Raw genomic sequence first — 18007 nt, 5'->3', positions numbered from 1 at the left:
CCCTTCCCCAGGTGATTGGTTCTACAGGCCCTTGCCACTGACTGTTGTGCAGGGGATCCCGGTACAAAACCTTTGGTCTCTGAGACAGTGGATCTGGAACAGGGAAGTGTTTTTCCACTGCTGCGATAGAGGAGGGAGGCACAGTACGATTCAAAAAAATTTAAAGTGTATGTTACATTGTCTGATTGTTCCTGAGGTGTCATATTCCCCCTTTTTTGTTTTAATAACATCTGTTTCAGTGTGGAATGTGCTCGTTCAGTGATAGCCTGTCCAGTGGGAGAATGTGGAATACCTGTGACATGTGAAACACCCCAGTGCTGTAAAAAATATTGCATGGATCTAGCAGTGTATCCAGGACCGTTGTCAGTTTTAATCTGTCGTGGCACTCCCCGTATAGCAACACCGCGGGTCCAGTGACGCTGAACGTCTTTGCTTTTCTCACGTGTATGCGCAGATGCACAAAGCATACCTGAAAAAGTATCTGTAGAAACGTACGTATTTCAAATGGCCAAAAGATGAAACGTGTAACATCAGACTGCCCAGTGTCATCAGCTGAGAGTCTGCGAGGGTTCACTCCAAGGGAGGGCGAGCTTGTAATCAGACCTTGACACTCCGGGCAAGAGCGCTCTGTGTCTCTCGCTTGCTCGAGAGTGAGACCAAACACCTTTTGAAGGCAGCAGCGTTCTGATGGAAGAAAGGACGTGAAGCCCTGGCAGACTGGAAACGACTATAGCTACAGCGTAAGAATCCGCAACTACATTGCCTTCAGTTGTGGGACCTGGTAAAGCTGTATGAGAGCGTATATGAGTAACAAACAGTGCGTGTGTGTGAAGCTGTAATGCAGTTTGCCATGATGCAAACATATCAGAAAGTTGCTGTTGCGAGATTTCTTTAAGAAAAGCGGAGGGGACGCGCTCTAGGACCTTGACCACGTACTCAGAACCACAAACCAAATGTAGACTTCCTCCCTAAAAAGCTCTAAGGCAGGAAGAACTGCACCAAGTTCCACTAATTGGGTTGAGCCTTCAACAATTTTAACAGCGTGATGCCAATTGTTATCTTCATGCCAGACCACTATAGCTTTATGAGACTGCCCTGAACCACCAACAAAACCATGCGAGCATTTGGGATAGGACCGAACACACGTACGGCCTCTGGTCTGCTATCAGACACGCAGGTTTTGAAGCAGTTTACATTTATGCCAAAAGCTGTGCTGGTAAGAGAATCAGCTGGTGCAATGTGCAAGGACAGAGATTGCGAATAAAAAATCAAAATCTGTTTCACAAAAGGTACATACATGACAGGCGGGTCACGGCCTGCTGAAGCCTGGATCTGTTCTCTGCCTTTTTGGATCAGAGTAACAATCAATTCCAGGGGCTCAGTAACAGTTTTATGGAAAGAACTGGGCAAAAAAGTCCATTCCAAGTCTATCAGTCTGTTAGCAATCTCATCACACTGTCCCGCAATAGTCACGGGTTGTTTCTATGTTGTAGCTACAAACAGACAAATCTGCAAGTCCAATCGAATGCAGTCAGCCTGTAAGGTTGTCAGAAATTCCTTCCTCAAAGTCTCTAACTCCATTTTGGCTGTCGGATTTATTGGATATTATCTTCCCTTACCGGATCGAAGTCCTGTTTCAGTTCTATCAGTGCAGTGTTTGCTTTATCGAAACATTGGCTGTTAATACTGGTGGAAATACAGCATTCGGAATTTCCTCGGAGGTTCCTCACTTGCACCAGCAGATCTGCACCATCCAAGCAGCTTCTTGTGGGACATGCAACTGAACAGAATTCTCAGAAAACGTTATCTGAGTTAAATTTACTTAACAAATCTTGACCCAAGAGGGGTACAGGGTTTTCTGGCAAATACAAGAATTCAGCTGTTAAAACTTTGTTGCAAATTTGGCATTCCATTGGTCTCAAAGAAACCAAACCAAACCCACCTGTCTTTCTTTCCTTCTTTCCCACGATCTCAAAAACTAGCACGGTGAATTTACTAAGAAGTCTCTTACAACCAGTTACCACAGAATAAGGCTATTAACAAATGTTGGGTTTAATTTCCTGGTTCCATTAGAACTACAAATCTGCTACGGATGCCTTTAAATCTCACCGTCAGACTGCTCCATTCAGTATTACAGCATCGCTGCAGTGGGGGGAGAGAAACCCCCTTTAACCCTTTCACCGCTGTAAAAGCGGCAGCCAGGTTTTTCCATTCTTTCTGTTCCTGCTGCAGTTTACTGTCCCAAGGCCACGCAGGTGCGTAATCGCTGGTATGAAGTAGGAGGCTCTGGCAAAATCCTTGGTTACAATGAGCTGAGTTTATCTTGCAGCTTCACACAGGCCTGAAATTGATGTTTAAGCACAGGCCTGGCGTATTCTGCTCTTTTGTTTTCCCGTTTCATTCCAACCATTATACACTTTATATGCAATTCCAAGTAGCTCAGCAATAGTTACATTCCTTAGCTCCACTGACCTTTTACAATTTACAGATCTCAAAAACCAGTATAACAAACATAAATCCATTATTCCATTTTCCTAGATCCAAATCAGTTAATATTCTAGCAAGATAATCAGTTAATATTCTAGCAAAAGAACACTTTTCCCAGTCATTTAACTTATACAACAGCCAACACTAATTTCAGTATTTAACGAGATCATATTTTCTCCTATTTCCAAGTGCTTTCCTATGTTCTAAAACACCTCCCAGTACCGATGACTTAGGAACACGACTGAAAACAGTCATTTCTGACCCCATCTCCTAAGTAAACCCCCTGAGAAGAGGGAGCGGGGAGGGGAAGCACAGGGCTGCTGGCAGCGCGAGTGGGAAAAGTGGGGAGAAGGTTTTACGGCGCACTTAAAAACAACCAGTAAAACAATTAACTCGCATTCCTGACAAGCTGCTGGATTTGCAGAGAGGCAACACACAGAAGCACATAATATGTACTGGAAAACTCGCAGATAACACGTTGATAGCAAGCATTAGCATTCTCTACTGCGAATTTCAACACCAGTGCTTCCTTATCTTCTAAGTTTTCAACCTGCTTATCGATGGCCTCTTGAAGATGGTCAGTCAATTGCATGTAATTCTCACTGGGACCCTGATAATAGTTGCAAATAATTTGGCTGCTTTGTTGGTTTCAGACACCTCTACTATAGCTTGATAGGCAAGGTCTGCTGACTGCCTCAGGATTTCAGAAGCTCATAGCGCCTGTAATTGTGGTGTGTCAATTAGTGTCTGTTCCAGGAGCTGGGGGATACCTGCCCCTTTCAACGAGTCCTCGTCATTCTGTCCTAAATGATCTAGAGCTGTTACATTGCACAGGTCTAATTTTGCTTGAGTCTTTCATGGTCTTACCTGATCTCGGGGCAACCCGTACACATACTCTTTTTCCTGTTAACTTTTGAAGAAAATGCTGCAAACCCCCATCCCCATCCGAGTCATCAGATAACACGGACTTGAACAGTGCTGGAGAATCACTGGTAACAAGGGGTTCGGAACAGTGCACATTCTCGCCAATACTTTCTAGGATCATAATTATTCGTATAACCTGAGTCCCCAGGCGCACTCCCCTTCCCATCACGATCAGCGGGTATGTTCAGCCAGAGGCCGACAGAAGGGAGTATCAGAGGGTGAAATGTCCTGTGGAAGGAGCAGAAAGTTACCATCCTCTGTAGGTTGCTCCCCACCCGGCCCATGAATACCTCCGCTTTATTTTGAGCAATGGACCTTGTTCAAATGCCTTGTTCTGGGGAAAAAATAAAATGAGTGTTTTTAAAAAGAGCTATTTTTTTTAGCGAATGACAGACTTCAGTGCCACACAGGGAACCATGGGCAGTGCGGTGATCAAACATCCCTGAGGACGTACCTCAGCTTCAGTGTCTTTGCATCTGGTGTTTGGGGAGAGAAGGAACAAACTCAGGCCCTGAGCTCTGAGACCGTGGGATGTGGATGGGGAGGAGTGCAGAAATACCTGCCCAAGACAGCAGAGAGCACAGGGCACTGGGCTGGATTTTAGCAGAAGAAAAATGGGGAAAAACGATAGGAAGGGAAAGAAATCTGCATTTGTTCAGATTTCCTTCAGTGCTGAAGGGTCCTGGTGCTGGACACAGTGGGCAGTCCCCCTCGCCGGTGAGCGGGCATCACCCGCTCGGTTGCCAAGGAACCGCCGGAGCATAAGGCAGCTGCTCCTGGCAACCATTCCACACCAGCTGGGCACCAGCAGCTGGTGGCCACAGGCAGAACCGAGGCGAGGAAGGTCCTGGGAAAGCAGAGGGAAGAGGCACCCAGGGGCTCATCCCCTGCCCGGCTGTCTCTCCCAGGCTTGCAGAGCAGTTCCTGGGTGACCCGGTAGAGCAGCAGTGCCAGGAGGACCTGGGCTTTCTGGGCCCTGCTGGTGGCTGAAGCGATGGCCGCCAAAGATGAGGAGGACCTGCCGGTCTATTTCCTCAAGCAGTACAGGCAGAACCTCCTGCCCTTACTCAGGTGAGGGGACTCCTCCACCCACCTCCATGCCCTCCATCCTCTTCTCCTGTTTCCTCCATCCCTCCTTCCCCCACGGTGGCAAACTCCCCGATCTCCACCGCTTCAGTCTCCTCTCCTCCCTCCCTCGCCCAGCCCTGTTCCTCCCTGTGACCCCCCTTGCTCTGTCAGAGGGTTCCCTGCTGGGGATGCCATGCTGCCAGATGGGATCTGAGATGGTGCTGGGTTGCTCTGGCCCGTCGTCCCACTCTGGACACAGTCCAGCACCCTGCCCAGGCACCAGACCCAGCGTGTAACCTTGATGGAAACTTGTGTGGCAGGAAACACAGGTTGACAGAGGAGGGCTCCCTGTCTCCATTTGTTCGCCTCCAGGAGCAGAGGAAAGAAGCCAAACAGGTGCAAAAGGCTCTGGAGGAGAAGCGAGAGGTGAGAAAGATGGGAGGGTGCTGGGGCATGGTAGGGGTGTTGTGTTTTGTTGGAGGGCAGCAATGGGCAGGTGAGTGGCTCCGGGTGCGGGCGGCCACGTCACGCTCGCTCTGGTGCTGCCAGGCCTTCAAGGAGAAGATGGCTGACATAGCCCGTCGGTGGAGGGAACTCCATGCCAAGAAGGACCAGCTGAAAAGCTACATGGAGAAATCTATGAGGAGGTTAAAGCTACGCCTGCTCCTGATCAGCTCCGCTGACGTGACCCTGAGCCACAGCGCCACCTTTTCCCCTCCCCTGGGGAGACAGTCTTGGGCCAGCACTTCTGTCCAAGCCTCCCTTGAGCCTGGCGGGGTGAGGAACAGGACTGGCAGGGCATGGGGGTTTGTACTGCAGGTGGGGAAAGCCCTGATAGCGCTTGGGCAGCAGGGAGCTTGTCCAGTACCAGTGTGATCTCCTGAGGGCCCCAAACATCCCCCAAGAAGGATCTCAGCCTGTCCCCACTGTTGACACCCAGGTGACTCCCAAGGGCAGATCCCAGTAGGTCTGAAAAGCAGAGTTCTGTCCCAGGTGCCTGTCTCCAAGAGCCAAGGGTCAGTGCAAGAGGGGTGGCCATGTGTTGTGGGGGCAAAAGTTAGGGTTCTGCTTACTGCAGAACAATGCTTAGATGTCTCAAAGAGAAGTGCGACGTGGAAGAGTTCGGTGGCAGGTTCACTCTGTTATTCACTGCGTGGGGGAAATATGTCAAGCCGAACGCTGCTGACCTTCTCTCCAGGAGCCTGCACCCTGATAACCGTTCACTCCGGAGTCTGTGTCTCGAGCTCCAGAGGTGAACTTTCAGGCGAGGCCGTATCCGTCACAGTGCGAACTCTCAGGATTCTTCTCTCCCTGAGAACAGTTTGCTGCAGAGTCTGTATTTTGGAGCTCTGGAAGCAAACTTCCAGGGCAGGCCTGTACCACACCATGTTGAACAGGGAGGGAATATGTTCCCCGGGGTGCTGCAGCACTGCTCTGTCCCCTGTGAGTGTATCTCCTCCCAGTGCTGCTGGGTGACCCAGCTCCATCTGCCCTTGCCTTCCTTTCCTTCTGTGTGTGTGTGTGTATTGGTGGGGGAAACATCACTAGGAAGATGATCAGCTGCGAGTCCAAGCTCTGAAGAAAGCCGTGAGAGAAAGAGAGGAGAAAACACAAAAGGAGATGGAGCTTTTGAGGGCTAAGAAGAAACTCGAAGCCCTGAAAAAGGAACACCAGAAGCTCAGCAGCCAAGTGCAGAAGCACTCCATCTTCAAAAACTACCTGGTGAAGATCTCCCCACAGGTGAGTTTGGACATGAGAGACAGATCATGGCCTCAGGGAGGGCTGTATGTGGATGTTAAACCTGGAGGAGATAAGGCAAGTCCAGGGAAATCATGACACTTGGTCAAACCCAGAGACCTCAGGTGGGATGGGAGGAGGTTCCCTGCAAGCCAGGTGAGCCAAGGAGACCAGAGGGAGGGGAGGAAAAGCAGAAAAGGAGATGAAGGCTTGAGAAAACCCAAGAAAAAGTGTTAGAAGGGGGAACAGCACAGAGCTGAGGGGCATGGGGACCCCTTTGTGTCACTGTTTCACGTGACATGGATGGTTTGGGAGAAGGGCCAAGCTGCCCGAGAATGGGAGCCCAGACAGCTGTCGGGAAAGCTGAGCCCTTCTCAAGGGTGTGCGGGCGTCCCTCCCTGCATCGCTCGCACTCCTGCGGCCCGGCTGCCCCACTCCCATGGCTGGGTGACTTGGCCCTGGCAGCTGCACTTGTGCTTTGTTTCCTATCAGAGCACTGGGGGGTGGTACGACATCTCCCCTTGCTGCTGGCAGTGGCAGCTCTGGGACCGGCACAATGGGGCCATCAAACAGGGAATGTGGCGACGCTCACAAACCAACTGGGGCAGCAGGCTCGCCAAGAGGGGAAATCTTTCAGCTGGGGGAGGTGTTGTCCCTGGTCAGGACAGGGTGCCAAACAGCACGGGACTTGCAGTCATGAGGGGAGGGCAGGGGCATTACTAAACCCAGGATCCTTGTGCTGCAGTTTGAAGACATCCAGGACGTCATTTCCCGCTACAAGCTGCTGGTGAGGACGCGCAAGGACCTGCAGCAGTCCCAAGAGAAGGACAGGGAAATGATGGAGCAAGCCAAGGTGCTCCTGGATCAGTATGAGGCAGAGAAAGCAGCTGAGATCCTGAAGTGCCAAAATGAGCTGGAGCAGCTCCAACGACGTTTTGCGCAGGCTCAAAGTGATGTCCGCTTCTGGGTGAGGAACTGCGGGATGGGCAGGGGAAGATCTCCAAGGCCTGGCTGGGTGAAGCCACAGGGTCATGGCAAGGCACAGTGGCAGACTTTGTAATTGGAGGAGATGCCTCATTTCATCCCTGCAGCAGGGGGCTGCAGAATGACAAATGACAGACCAGGTCTGGAGCAGGTTATGTCAGGGCTTAAAACAAGGCCCTCACAAAACCGCCAGGATCTTTCCCTTCTTGTTTGAACTCACAGTCAAAAGAGATCTGCTACCCAGTCCTTGGGGAGGTTTGCCTTGGCACAGACCCCAAGCTTGCTCCATCACACGCCTGTTGGGTTTGTGTAGCCTGGTCAGACTCGTTTCCATTCACCATTCCTTGCAGCATCATCCCTGTCATGGGGCTTCAGTGTGGACCATCTCGTGGTCTCCACTGTTCATGGCTCGGGCCTCAGAGTGAAGCTGGTTTTGCTGATTTTTTATTTGTTTTCATCCTTTGCACAGCATCTGCACACCAGGGCTCACCCCTTCTCCTCCCTCCTTCCCAGTCCAACAATGACCCAACTGGTGGTCATCTGGGCTGTACCAAGGCACATGGATGTGTAGAAACGCGCGCAGCTCTGCTGGCCTCTGTTCCCTTTGCATCAGTCTGAGGGGGCCTTGCCAAATTCCCTTCCTGGATACTCCAGGCTGCAGGAGTTGAGTCCCACCAGGCAAAGCTGGAAAGCGCGTGGTCTGGGCGAGTGGTGGTGGGATGCGCTGCCCCCAGGGTGTCAACTATCGGGGTATCTGGAGGACCCACTAGAACGAGGGGTGCAGGAGCTGGCAGAGAGATGGGGCTGCTCAAGGAGCAGCTGTGGTAGTTCCTGGATCTGCTTCCACCACACCAAGCTGAACCAGCTCCAGCATAGCCCTGGGTAAGGACAGGTTCTTCCTAGCAAAACAAAGGAGTGTGGAAGCCAGGCCCTCCAGCACTGAAGCAGCATCTTTGCTGGGACATATCACCATGCTGTGTGTCTCTCCTTCTCCTCCCCTCCTCAGACTGCTCGCTGGGCCGACATCCAGAACAGGAATGCCAAGAATGCCCTGATGCTGACGACTATGAAGATGGCCGTCCACAACCTCTTCCAGTGCATGAACACGCAGCTGAAAGCCAAAGTGCCTGTGCCGGAGGATGACAGCCTCAGACAGCTGGACATGGTAGAGCCAAGCCAGACCCCCTCCCTGCCCAGAAAGAGGAGCAGTAATGACCCTCAGCTGCCCAAAGGGGGGGGAAAGCCCAGAGAAATCAAGGTGCCCAACAGACACTTCCCTTTCCCCCTGGGCTGTCTCTTGGGCATGGGGAATGGGCGGAGGACACCAGGCAAACCTGTCTCGTCCCAGGAGGCAGAGCAGGGGGTGGATGCCTGTTGGGAGCTGGGCAGGCTGGGGCAGGGGGTGCAGATCCACCCATGGCTATAGTCTGGCTTCATTCACCCCTCTGAGTCACCTGTAAAAGCCCATTGTGGTGGTGCAGATCCAGCAGGGCAATTGCCTTCATCCTCCTGCTCACTTTGGTTGGTGGAATTTGCACTCCAAAAGGGCCAATGGGCTCCTCTCTGCCTCTTGTTCCCACCCCTGCTGTGACCTCTGCCATCTCTCTTCCCTACCTTAGATTCAGCAGTCTATCCTGGACCTCAAAGGCATCGTTACGGAGGTGAAACGGAAGGGCATGGAGAGCCACCGGCGAGCAGCTAAGCGCGAGCATTAAGGGCAAGAGGAGGACAGAGAGCCCTAGGGATGTTGTGTTATGTCAGTGAAGTTTCAAAACCTTTCTAGCTGTTTTGTCCTGCCCAGTTGTTGAGTCCCTTTCATACTATTAAAATAACCAAAGATTTTGAAGTGTCTCTCTGTTTCCTGGGAGGGTTGGAAGCATCAGAGCATCTTCACCCCAGAGGCCGTGGGGTGCCTTTTCTGGCAGGTGGGATTCTGGTTGCAGGAGACGGTGTCCCAGCAAAGCAGGCAAAATAGGGAGAGCAGGCCGGGACAGGAGTGGAGCTTCAAATAAGGATTAGTACTGGTGTTCACATTGGGACCTTCCAGCCAGACTAAGCTCTGAGATGTTGAAGAGGGACGTCACAGCAGGGGGGGCCGGTGCTTTGGAAGAGCTTCAGAGATTTTCCACCACCCCACCCAGCACATCTACAGATGTGGGTTTTGCTGCACAGCCATGTGCTGCGTACTAAAACTCACCTTCCCCCTCAAGATGTTGGGAAGGTGTGGAGAATGGATATAGGTGAAGGATGAACCAGCCAGGGCGGTTGCACCGAGCATTTGGCTGTTCATGGCGAGGGCTGACATGACGAATGCAAAACAAGAGGCCTAAAAATGGCTCTGGAGTCCCACTGTGGAGTTCAGGCTGGGCTCAGAGTCTGTTAGGGAGGACATTTGAATGCACCAAAGACCCAATGACATAAGCTTACAGATTTGTGCATCAAAGAGACCATTGATCACATACTTGCTCCCTTCTCTCCAGTGGTTTTTCCTGTCCTGAGCCCAGAGCAGTGGATTCGGCTAATGCATCCTCCAGGAAAGTCTGAGAACAGAAGGCTGCTATCAGTGAACAAATATATCAAGATTTCAGGGCTTCGAGCATTAAAGGAGATTAACCTAGGGAGGCAGTTTCTTGCCTTTCCAAAGATTTCTCAGCCTGGCCCAAAAGAGAAACATTAGGTCAAGAGCCAGAAATGGAAGGGCTGGATGTCTCGCTGCTCTGTACTCTTGGAATACCAGAGAACTCCAAAGGATCTTGTTTCTGTTCCACTTCAACCACCCTGCTGTGACACAGCCTGAGACATCTCTCTGCAAAGGTCAGAGGTGCAGAAATCATCCAGGAGCCAAGCTTCCAACAGACATTTGTAGTGGCAGAGCCCCCCCCCTGCCCCGGGGGGATGGGGTTGTCCCCAGCCTGGCTGAGAGGTGAAGCCAGAGGCAAAAGAAACTGAAGGAGCACCATTAGAAGGTAATAATGAGTGAGCAATCGCTGAACACACGCGTGCAGAGCGCTGGCCAGTACATGCAGCCTATCATGTTATTGTATAGCACGAGTTACAACCAATCACGTTGTTGTAAGGCGCGTGGACAGGGCAGCTTTGCTATAAAGCCAGCCCGGTCCGACAATAAAGCGAACTCTGTGAACATCCCATTGGTGTGTCAGGTTCCGTGTCTCACATGGAAAAAGCAACATTTCTGCTTTGCTGTAACGTGGGGGAGCCCCTCGCTGCCCCCCTAATTGGCTTGTGGGAGTCAGCAGCGTGGAAGGGAGTTAAAGCCTTGGAGCAAATGTCCTGCTTGCACTGAGAGCCCGCGGCCACCAGCCAAAATACCCTGGGTCTGTCCCCGCGGGGCAGCCACCCCCTGGCTCAGCACCGCCTTGTCCTCTTAGTCCCTGCAGCAGGACGAGCAGCTCAAGTGCCTCCAGGCCAGCATCATGCAGCTCCAAAAGGACTATGAGAAGTTCAGCTCGGCCCTTGCAAACCTCCAGCAGGATGGCCAGCAGGAGCAGAAGGACATCAAGGTGGGTGGCTGTAACCCGCAGGCAGAGCCCAGGCTGGGACCCCAAGGGATCTGTCCCCCTGCCACCCTGCTCGCAGCCCTGCAGAGCTTCCCGATGCCTTTCCTGGAGGTTTCTGATGGGCTGGGGAGGGGAGGCAGGGGGTGCTCGGCTGGCCGGGGGCAGCTCCGACCCTGCCGTGGCGTCACGGGCTGCTGTCTGCCTTGGAAGGCTCTGTCCCACGCCCTGGAGAGGCTCAAGAAGCAGAAAGCAGACAAGGAGCAGCTGCTGGTGCTGGGAATCGATGAGGTAGGGGCTCGAGGGGCCCTGGTGCCAGCCAAGGGTGTCCCGGGCAGGGTGACAAACGCCCCTTGTCCCTTGGGTGCCGGCTGGCAGAACCAGCCAGGGGGAGGGAGGATTTCCAGCCCGGCTGCGGGTCCCTTGCCAGGTCCCTCTGTGACCCCGAGTGCCTTTGGCTGGTGGGAGCAACCCCACGGGGGTGATGGGGTGAACAGGGCCACGTAGCCACTTGTCCCTCTCACGTTGTCCCTCCATCCTGTCCCCACTGCTCTCCTGCCTTTCCCCGCTGCTACAAAGCAGACAAAGCCGCCCTGGCTGACAAAGTCAGTCGCAGCCAGTTTGAGGCGTGCGAGGAGCGGCTGAACAAGGTGATGGAGGAGGTGACGAGTCGGGTGACGGGCCAGGAGGAGAGCTGGCACCGGTTCCAGAAAGAGCTGCAGAGACAGATGGACTGCAAGGTGAGGGCTCGTCCCCTCCACGCAGAACTGGCACCTTGGGGGCCTGGCAGCCTGAGGCAGCATCCTTGCGAGGGTGCCCCCTCCCGGCTGTCCCCCTGGGGACCGCTATGTCCCATCCTGGGGTAGATGGCTGAGGGTGTCACCCATCCACAGCTGGACCGCCGGGAGCTGGGGGCGTTCCGGGAGCAGCAGGAGGAGCGGTGGAAGAGCCTCAGCGGGCAGCTCCAGAAGGCGCTGCAGCCAGAGCGTGACGATGCCGCTGGGATTAGGAAGTGAGTGCGATGGGGACAGTGGTGCCTTTGGCAGTGCCGGCCCTGTTCCTGCTGGCTGTCCCAGCTCGTGCCGCTGTGGTGCCCTGGCGTGGGAGCCGAGTGGGCAGCACCCCTGGGGATGCTGAGCAAGTGGCTGTGCCTTGTGCTCCTGCCAGCTGCAGCTTCCCAGTGATGGAGGGGGCACAATGAGGGGGCACGTGTGGGAGGAGCCCTCCCGAACCAATCTTGGAGGGTGGATGCAGAGGCTTTTTGTGGCAGGGGACAGTGTGCAGGTGGGGCTGTGCCCCCCAGGAGCTCCCCAGCCCTTTTCTCCCCTCTCCAGGCAGCTGCTGCCTGGTTTCCATTGCCTGTCCTGCGACCGGCCCCTCCACATGCTGGCGCCTGGACCATGATTAACTGCCCCCTGACCCCTCCCTGGCGTCGAGTGACACATGGGGTGCCACCTGCCGGGCACTGAGCACCCCGTGTCCTGTCCCACAGGGAGCGGACGGGCGAGTGCAGGTACCCCACTGTTCCGCGGAGCTGCGGGGGCCCACACACCCTCACGCCCCCGCGCTTCCAGCCCTAACCGCCCAGCACCCCACGGCCGTCCCCATCCGGCGCCCGCAGCCCCAACAAGGTAGGGATGACGGAGGTGGGGAGGGGGATGCTGAGCCTGCGGGGGGATCCATCCGTGCCTCAGTTTCCCCAGGGAGAGCTGGCTGGGGGAGGGTTGCTCGGGGATGCGGAGTGGGGCCCCGTGTTTGGGTCACACGCTCTCCCCTTCCCAGAAGGACGCGATGCAGCTGTCGGGCCAGGACGGCACTGATGGGAACCGGCAGGACGAGCAGCTCTCCATGATGGGGGGCTCTCAGCTGCCCACAACGCCAAGGGCCACCCCAGACACCACGACCTCGAGGAGCCAGCCAGGTATGGCCCTGTCAGGGCACCGGGGGGCAGAGGACACCCTGCTGTCTGTGGGGACGGGTCTGTGCCCACAGCTGGGCAGGGCGGGACAGGGGTCTGGGGTCTGGGCTGGGATGTGGGAGCAGCACGGGCTGCTGGGGCAGCCGCTCCTCGTGGTGGAGCTGGAGGGAGCTGGGGGGACATGGGGGGTGGTGCTGGCAGTGTGGGACAACAGCCTGCGTGCTTCAGGGTGAGGGCAGCGGCTGCAATAAATGGCGATGGGCAACCAAGTGCCGGTGTGGTCTGAGTGGGGGTCCCTGGGGCAGGATGGCAGAAAGCCCCACTGTGTTTGCTTTTCAGGAGAAAAATAAGCGCTAAAAAGGCACTTTGGGGGTGCCCAGGTGGATCCGGTGGTACCCAGGGCCCCCCCAGAGGGAGCACTGGCAGCAAACCGGTGGGCACCAGGGCAGAGCCAGCAAAGGCCCGTCCTGCACCCCGGGTGGGGCTGAGGTGTCCATGGGCTTCAGAAACACCCCCTGGGACTAACTGGGGGGATGGGGTGAGGGGGTAACCAGGGGGCTGTGCAAGAAGCCGGGCTGACTGTCGGCAGCCGGAGGAAGGGAGCGCTTTGCTCTGGGTCGGGGGACCCAGAACTGGGGGGACGCAGCAGCTCCGCGCCCCGCCCCGGGGTGCCCACAGCCCCTGTCGCAGCACTTTGCAGCCGCAGGAAAGCGCCCGGCACTTCCGGTGGATGGGCGCTCTGGTCACACCCACAGCCCTCGGCTGACAGACGGGGCCCTCGTTTAATGAAACGCCTGGGAGCAGAGAAGCTTCTGGAGCACTGACCGTATACGGGCCCAGCTCGCATTCCCTTGGGCTTGACAAGGAGGCTGTGGGAGCTTCCGGCGGTTTCGGTGCGGGGCTGTGGGCGGAGCGTTGTCCTCAGACTGCGGACCCTGTGGGAGCTCCCCGGGCAGAGCCCCCCCCGCCCCGCCGGCCGGTGGTTGTGTCTGCTGGGGACCCTGCGGAGCCGCCAGCTTTCGTGAGTGGGGATGTGCCTTTGGAATTGTCATTCAAAGGGTAGATGAGCACAGCTCGGCTTCAGCCAGGACGCCTCTGTGCCTTTAGTTTTTGTTTTTCCCTCACCTTCCCTTTCGTGCGGAGCGGCCCGGCCCGGGACGGGGGGGTGTGGGTGTGTGTGCTGAGGGAACACCTCGTACCCAGCAGCCTGCTCCATGCCGCTGCTCCTTGTCTCTGCATTTATATACGATACACAAATGTAAAGCAAACGGGGGGGGTGCGTGGGAGCAGGAGCGGCTGGGGGCTCCTGGGCCGGGCCTGACGCCTGCAGCGCCTCACGCTTTCCTGCTCCCGTCGCGCCGCCATCTTCGGCGCGGGCAGTGAAGCTGCCGCACTGAGGCCGTGCCTCGTGCCGCCGGGGAGGAAGGGAGCTGGTCGCTCTGAGAGCCGCTCTTGGGAAGCGGGCGGCGCACCCCACTGAGGAGGGGGAGTTAACGTCCTTCGAGTCCTCCTCCTCGGGTACCGGCGCCGTTCGGGCGGTGGCTGATGAGGTGTCTGTCGCGGGGCGGGGAGAGCGCGGCTGCTGTGCCCTCACTACAGATGGCGGCGGGGCGGTCTCTCGCACGGACAGGACGGCGGCCGCGTGGAGCGGCGCTCCAGCCCCTGGCGGAGCTCGCGTGGCTGGGTGAGGGGACGGGACCCCCCCTCCAGCCTCGCTGCCTGCCAGGGAACCCCCTTCCCCTTTTCCAAACCTCCCGTTCCCCCTCAGCTCAATCCCCCTTTCCCAGCCAGAGGGAACCCGTTCTCTGCCCGGCCACCCCTATCTTGGGGTCACTTGTCCCCTGGTTCCTGAGGTTCCGCCGGGTGGGCGTGGGGCGGGTTTGGGTCGGGCTGAGCCGAGGCCCGGCTCCCGGGGGGATGCTCTGCAGGGAACACCCCCCGCCCCAGGAGCGCTGCTGCTCCGGTTTATTTTCATATTTCCCGCCCCTAGCACTGCGCCCCAGCAGTGAACCAGCAGACTGCAGGTACCGAAGAGATCTCCTCCTCCTCCCCACCCCTTAAGGGGCGGTAATCACTGCAGGAGTAAGAAAAGGATGCTGCAGGAGCTGGGGTTGCCTTCTACATCTGTTGTTTCTCGCTTCAGAGCTGCGCCGGGGCTGCAGGACTCTCTGGCCGTGATGGTGAGCGGAAACAACTTTACAACCTGTAAAGTCATAAAACTTCCCAACTCACAAGGTTATAAAGCAGGTGTGTTCATTTCGACGTCAGGCGCAAGGGGGATCGTTCCACCGTTCATGCGCAACTTCTAACAATATGAGGTGTGTTTAAATACAGTAAGGTGTTACGTATTCATAATGACCCCAGGAACGCCTCTACATATTCATAACCTTTCCCACTTCTTCTTAAAATGAGTCCCAGGTGATCATTTCCATAGTCTCCTCCTTGACCCCTCCCTGTTGCACCTGCGCAGTGCCATCTGGTGGTCTTGAGGAGGGGTCTTTGGATGAAGGCTCCTTCAGCCTCGTCACAGTGAACTCTTTACCTTTGGCTCATTATGTTGAATGGACTGGAACCCAAGCTGCCAAGTCGATTGAAATCAGACTGATTCCCCCCTTTTGCTGTAAATCTTCGTTATCTCATGTTCTCAAGTTTACATCTAGATGCTGTAAAACCTCTTACCTTGGCATTCGACGAGGTTCTGTTTTTTCTTAACATAATGGGTTAGTTAGTTAGTTAGTTCCCTCTATCAGTTCCCCCCCTTTCGGGAAGGTTAGTAAATTCTTGTACTAACATGATGATTCCCTATTTAACCTTTTCTCGGACCACAAGTAAGAAGGCTGCTTCGACAGGAGAAGACTTATCTTTCTCCCTCAAAGAACAAACAAATTCTCATGTTGAACAAAACATTCGTGTTGCTCTTCTGGGGCAGCTGATGACCGGGTGGCTGGTGCCCCGGTAGCAATGGCATCTGTTGGGCTGCAGCGGGAGCTCGCGCTCTTTGGCGTGGTGACCCTGCTCACTGCAGTTCCTAGCGCTTTCCTTTTGGGTTTCTTCTTCCCAGTGCGATGGCCAGGTCCAGTTTGGTGTTATCTTTTAAAATCATTAGTTTATACCCCGTTCCTTTTGCTGCCATTTCAGGATCTATAGGCGTGCCTGAGATTTGCATGGCTTGGACTACTGAATGTATTAACCGAACAAAGCACGGGGTCATACGTGGCACAAACAGTAATCCCAGAAATGCACATACTATCATGAAGCCTGTTTTCTTCCACCAGGCTCCCCCAAATAAGTTACCCCACCAATTACTAGTAAGTATAGAATTCCATTTCTGTACTGGTACATGTGCAACGCGTTTTATCTCCTCTGCTATTTTCATTATGGCTTCCCCATTGCCATCTCTTTCCAAACAACACTCCGAAGTATTCAGTTTCCCACAGACGCCCCCCTCTCTTCAGCTAAAAGACAATCTCACGCTACCTGATTTTGGTACACTGCAGCTCTGGTCTGAGACAATTGTCTCGCTCTGAGATTCAGTGCCTCAGCCGTCTGGTTGCTTATTATTTCAACCACTGCTTACAACCGAATAATTTGGTTTAGCGTATATATAGGGGTATGGGATCCCCAGTTTCCATCTTGGGCCCATGTGGCTGGATCATAGTATTCAAATACTCTTTGTGCAGGCCATTCATCATCGAGTCCACCTTTCTCTAGGTTAGTTGCTACCCATAATTTCTGCCCTTGGATTTCACACTTCTCCAATTTTGTTCTATCATAACATCCAGAATTAATACGAGTGTGATAATGTAGAACATACTGGGTTAGTCTTCCTATTCTCACACGCTTGTAGCACTTGGTACAGGGATTAGCCAGGCTAAGTTGGGAACAATAAGTCACCGCTCCTGGCAAGAGGATCAGGTCCAGGTTTCCACGCTCTCTGGCCAAGCAGGTTGCAGCCGGCAGCCGAGTTCATCGTCTTCTCGGCAGCGAGGGCCGTGTCCCCGCCTTTCCTGTTTTTGTCGTTAGCGTGGCGATTATCGTTTCCCAACTCTTGGCCTTCACTTCCTAGGAACAACAGGAGCAACACGGAATTTGATTTCTCTGTCTGCACTCTATTCTTTTCCTCACTGGTGGACTCTCTAAATTCCCATTCACCCCTTCAGTAAATACCTCCCACCATTCTTGGCTATTTTTTTTCTATTCTTCCAGTGGTAACTAGAATCCTCAACCGAGCTCTGGTTTCCTGATCTTCTATTCTTAGACATTTATTACACAATCCTGTTGGTAAGTTCCCTTTGTGGATATGCTTATACCACAGTCCATTTACAACCCCGAGTCAACTTCAATTTCAGTTCGCCCGGTTCTTGAGATACTTTCAAGGTTCTTTCTTCCATCAGGGGTCCTTTAGCTTGAGAGACGTGTGTCCATCTTTTCTCTGCCCTCCAAAAGGCTGGTTCTGTAGTTAACAAAACAAGAAAAAGGCCCCTCCCATCATGGGGTTGAAGTTTCTTCTTTCCAGGTTTTCATTAGTGTTGCCCCCATATCTACCAAAAATTCTACTTGTTTGTTATTTTGGGTTTCTTCTTCCCAATGTGGGAAGCACCACCCAGGCTGGTCCCCCAGAAGGACCAAAAGGTGATTGTGAAAAACAGAGTTTTCCAGGTTGCACCCGGGTTACCCTCCATGGTGTTTCGCAGGCTTTCTTCACTCTAGAATGGCGAATCCAGGCATTCTGTTCTCTAATATTGGTAGCAGTCAGGGGGTCTTGAAATGGACCTTCCTATTATGGTTTCAAAGTTCTCTGCAAAAGACTTCACATACTCGTCAGTAAAATGTGGCCCTCAATCAGAGGATCTAACAGCTAGGACTCCAAGCCTTGGTATTATTTTGTGTATCAATGTTCTAGTCACCTCCTAAGCTTTTGCTGTCCTGGTAGGGAACGCTTCTGGCCAGCCTGAAAAAACATCAGTTAATACCAACAAATATCGGTACCCCCCTTTTCCTGGGAGTTCTGAACAATCAGTTTGCCATTGTGGTCCAGGCCCATTCCCGTTCCCTATTTGACCCATTTCTAGCTTGGGCATATTTTTGGGATTAGTCTGGAGGCAAAGATCACACCGCTGTCACCCCTTCCACCGTGACAGACAAATCTCTAGCTCCTGTTTCCCTAATCAAATGTTTGCGTAGTGGTTCTAGTCCCCAAAGCCCCTTCTTCTGTTCTTCCCTTCCTAAAGGCCAAACCAGGTGAGAGGGGATGGTAAGTTTTCCCTGGGGGGTGTGAACCCACCCTTCCTTATGATGTGATTCCTCTGAATCTACGATGAGTTTCGATTCTCTTTAGTACACTCTGGCTTACCTGTTAAAGAGACCTGCCCGC

General features: G+C 54.1%; 2 protein-coding genes and 1 long non-coding RNA gene across 3 annotated transcripts; all 3 read left to right on the top strand.

Annotated features, from left to right (window-relative positions):
* Positions 1–4405: 4405 nt before the first annotated feature.
* Positions 4406–8962, top strand: LOC139829229 (coiled-coil domain-containing protein 42-like). The gene is made up of 7 exons (XM_071815681.1): positions 4406–4482; positions 4800–4905; positions 5029–5131; positions 6026–6219; positions 6962–7183; positions 8207–8365; positions 8820–8962. The coding sequence occupies exons 1-7, from the start codon at positions 4406–4408 to the stop codon at positions 8913–8915; spliced, it is 957 nt and encodes a 318-aa protein (XP_071671782.1). The 3' UTR covers positions 8916–8962.
* A 2364-nt stretch (positions 8963–11326) lies between these two features.
* On the top strand, positions 11327–12119 carry LOC139829193 (glutamine-rich protein 2-like). The gene is made up of 3 exons (XM_071815540.1): positions 11327–11455; positions 11609–11727; positions 12050–12119. Exons 1-3 carry the CDS (start codon positions 11369–11371, stop codon positions 12117–12119), a joined length of 276 nt encoding a protein of 91 aa, XP_071671641.1. The 5' UTR covers positions 11327–11368.
* A 1429-nt stretch (positions 12120–13548) lies between these two features.
* On the top strand, positions 13549–16159 carry LOC139829225 (uncharacterized). The gene is made up of 3 exons (XR_011741616.1): positions 13549–13654; positions 14777–14880; positions 15772–16159. It is a non-coding gene; the product is annotated as an uncharacterized lncRNA (long non-coding RNA).
* Positions 16160–18007: the final 1848 nt, after the last annotated feature.

The sequence above is a fragment of the Patagioenas fasciata genome, chromosome 16 (genome assembly GCF_037038585.1).
Source record: "Patagioenas fasciata isolate bPatFas1 chromosome 16, bPatFas1.hap1, whole genome shotgun sequence".
In the NCBI taxonomy this organism is placed as follows: Eukaryota; Metazoa; Chordata; class Aves; order Columbiformes; family Columbidae; genus Patagioenas; species Patagioenas fasciata.
Note: the sequence above shows the minus strand (reverse complement) of the source record. Positions and strands in the feature narration are given on the sequence as shown.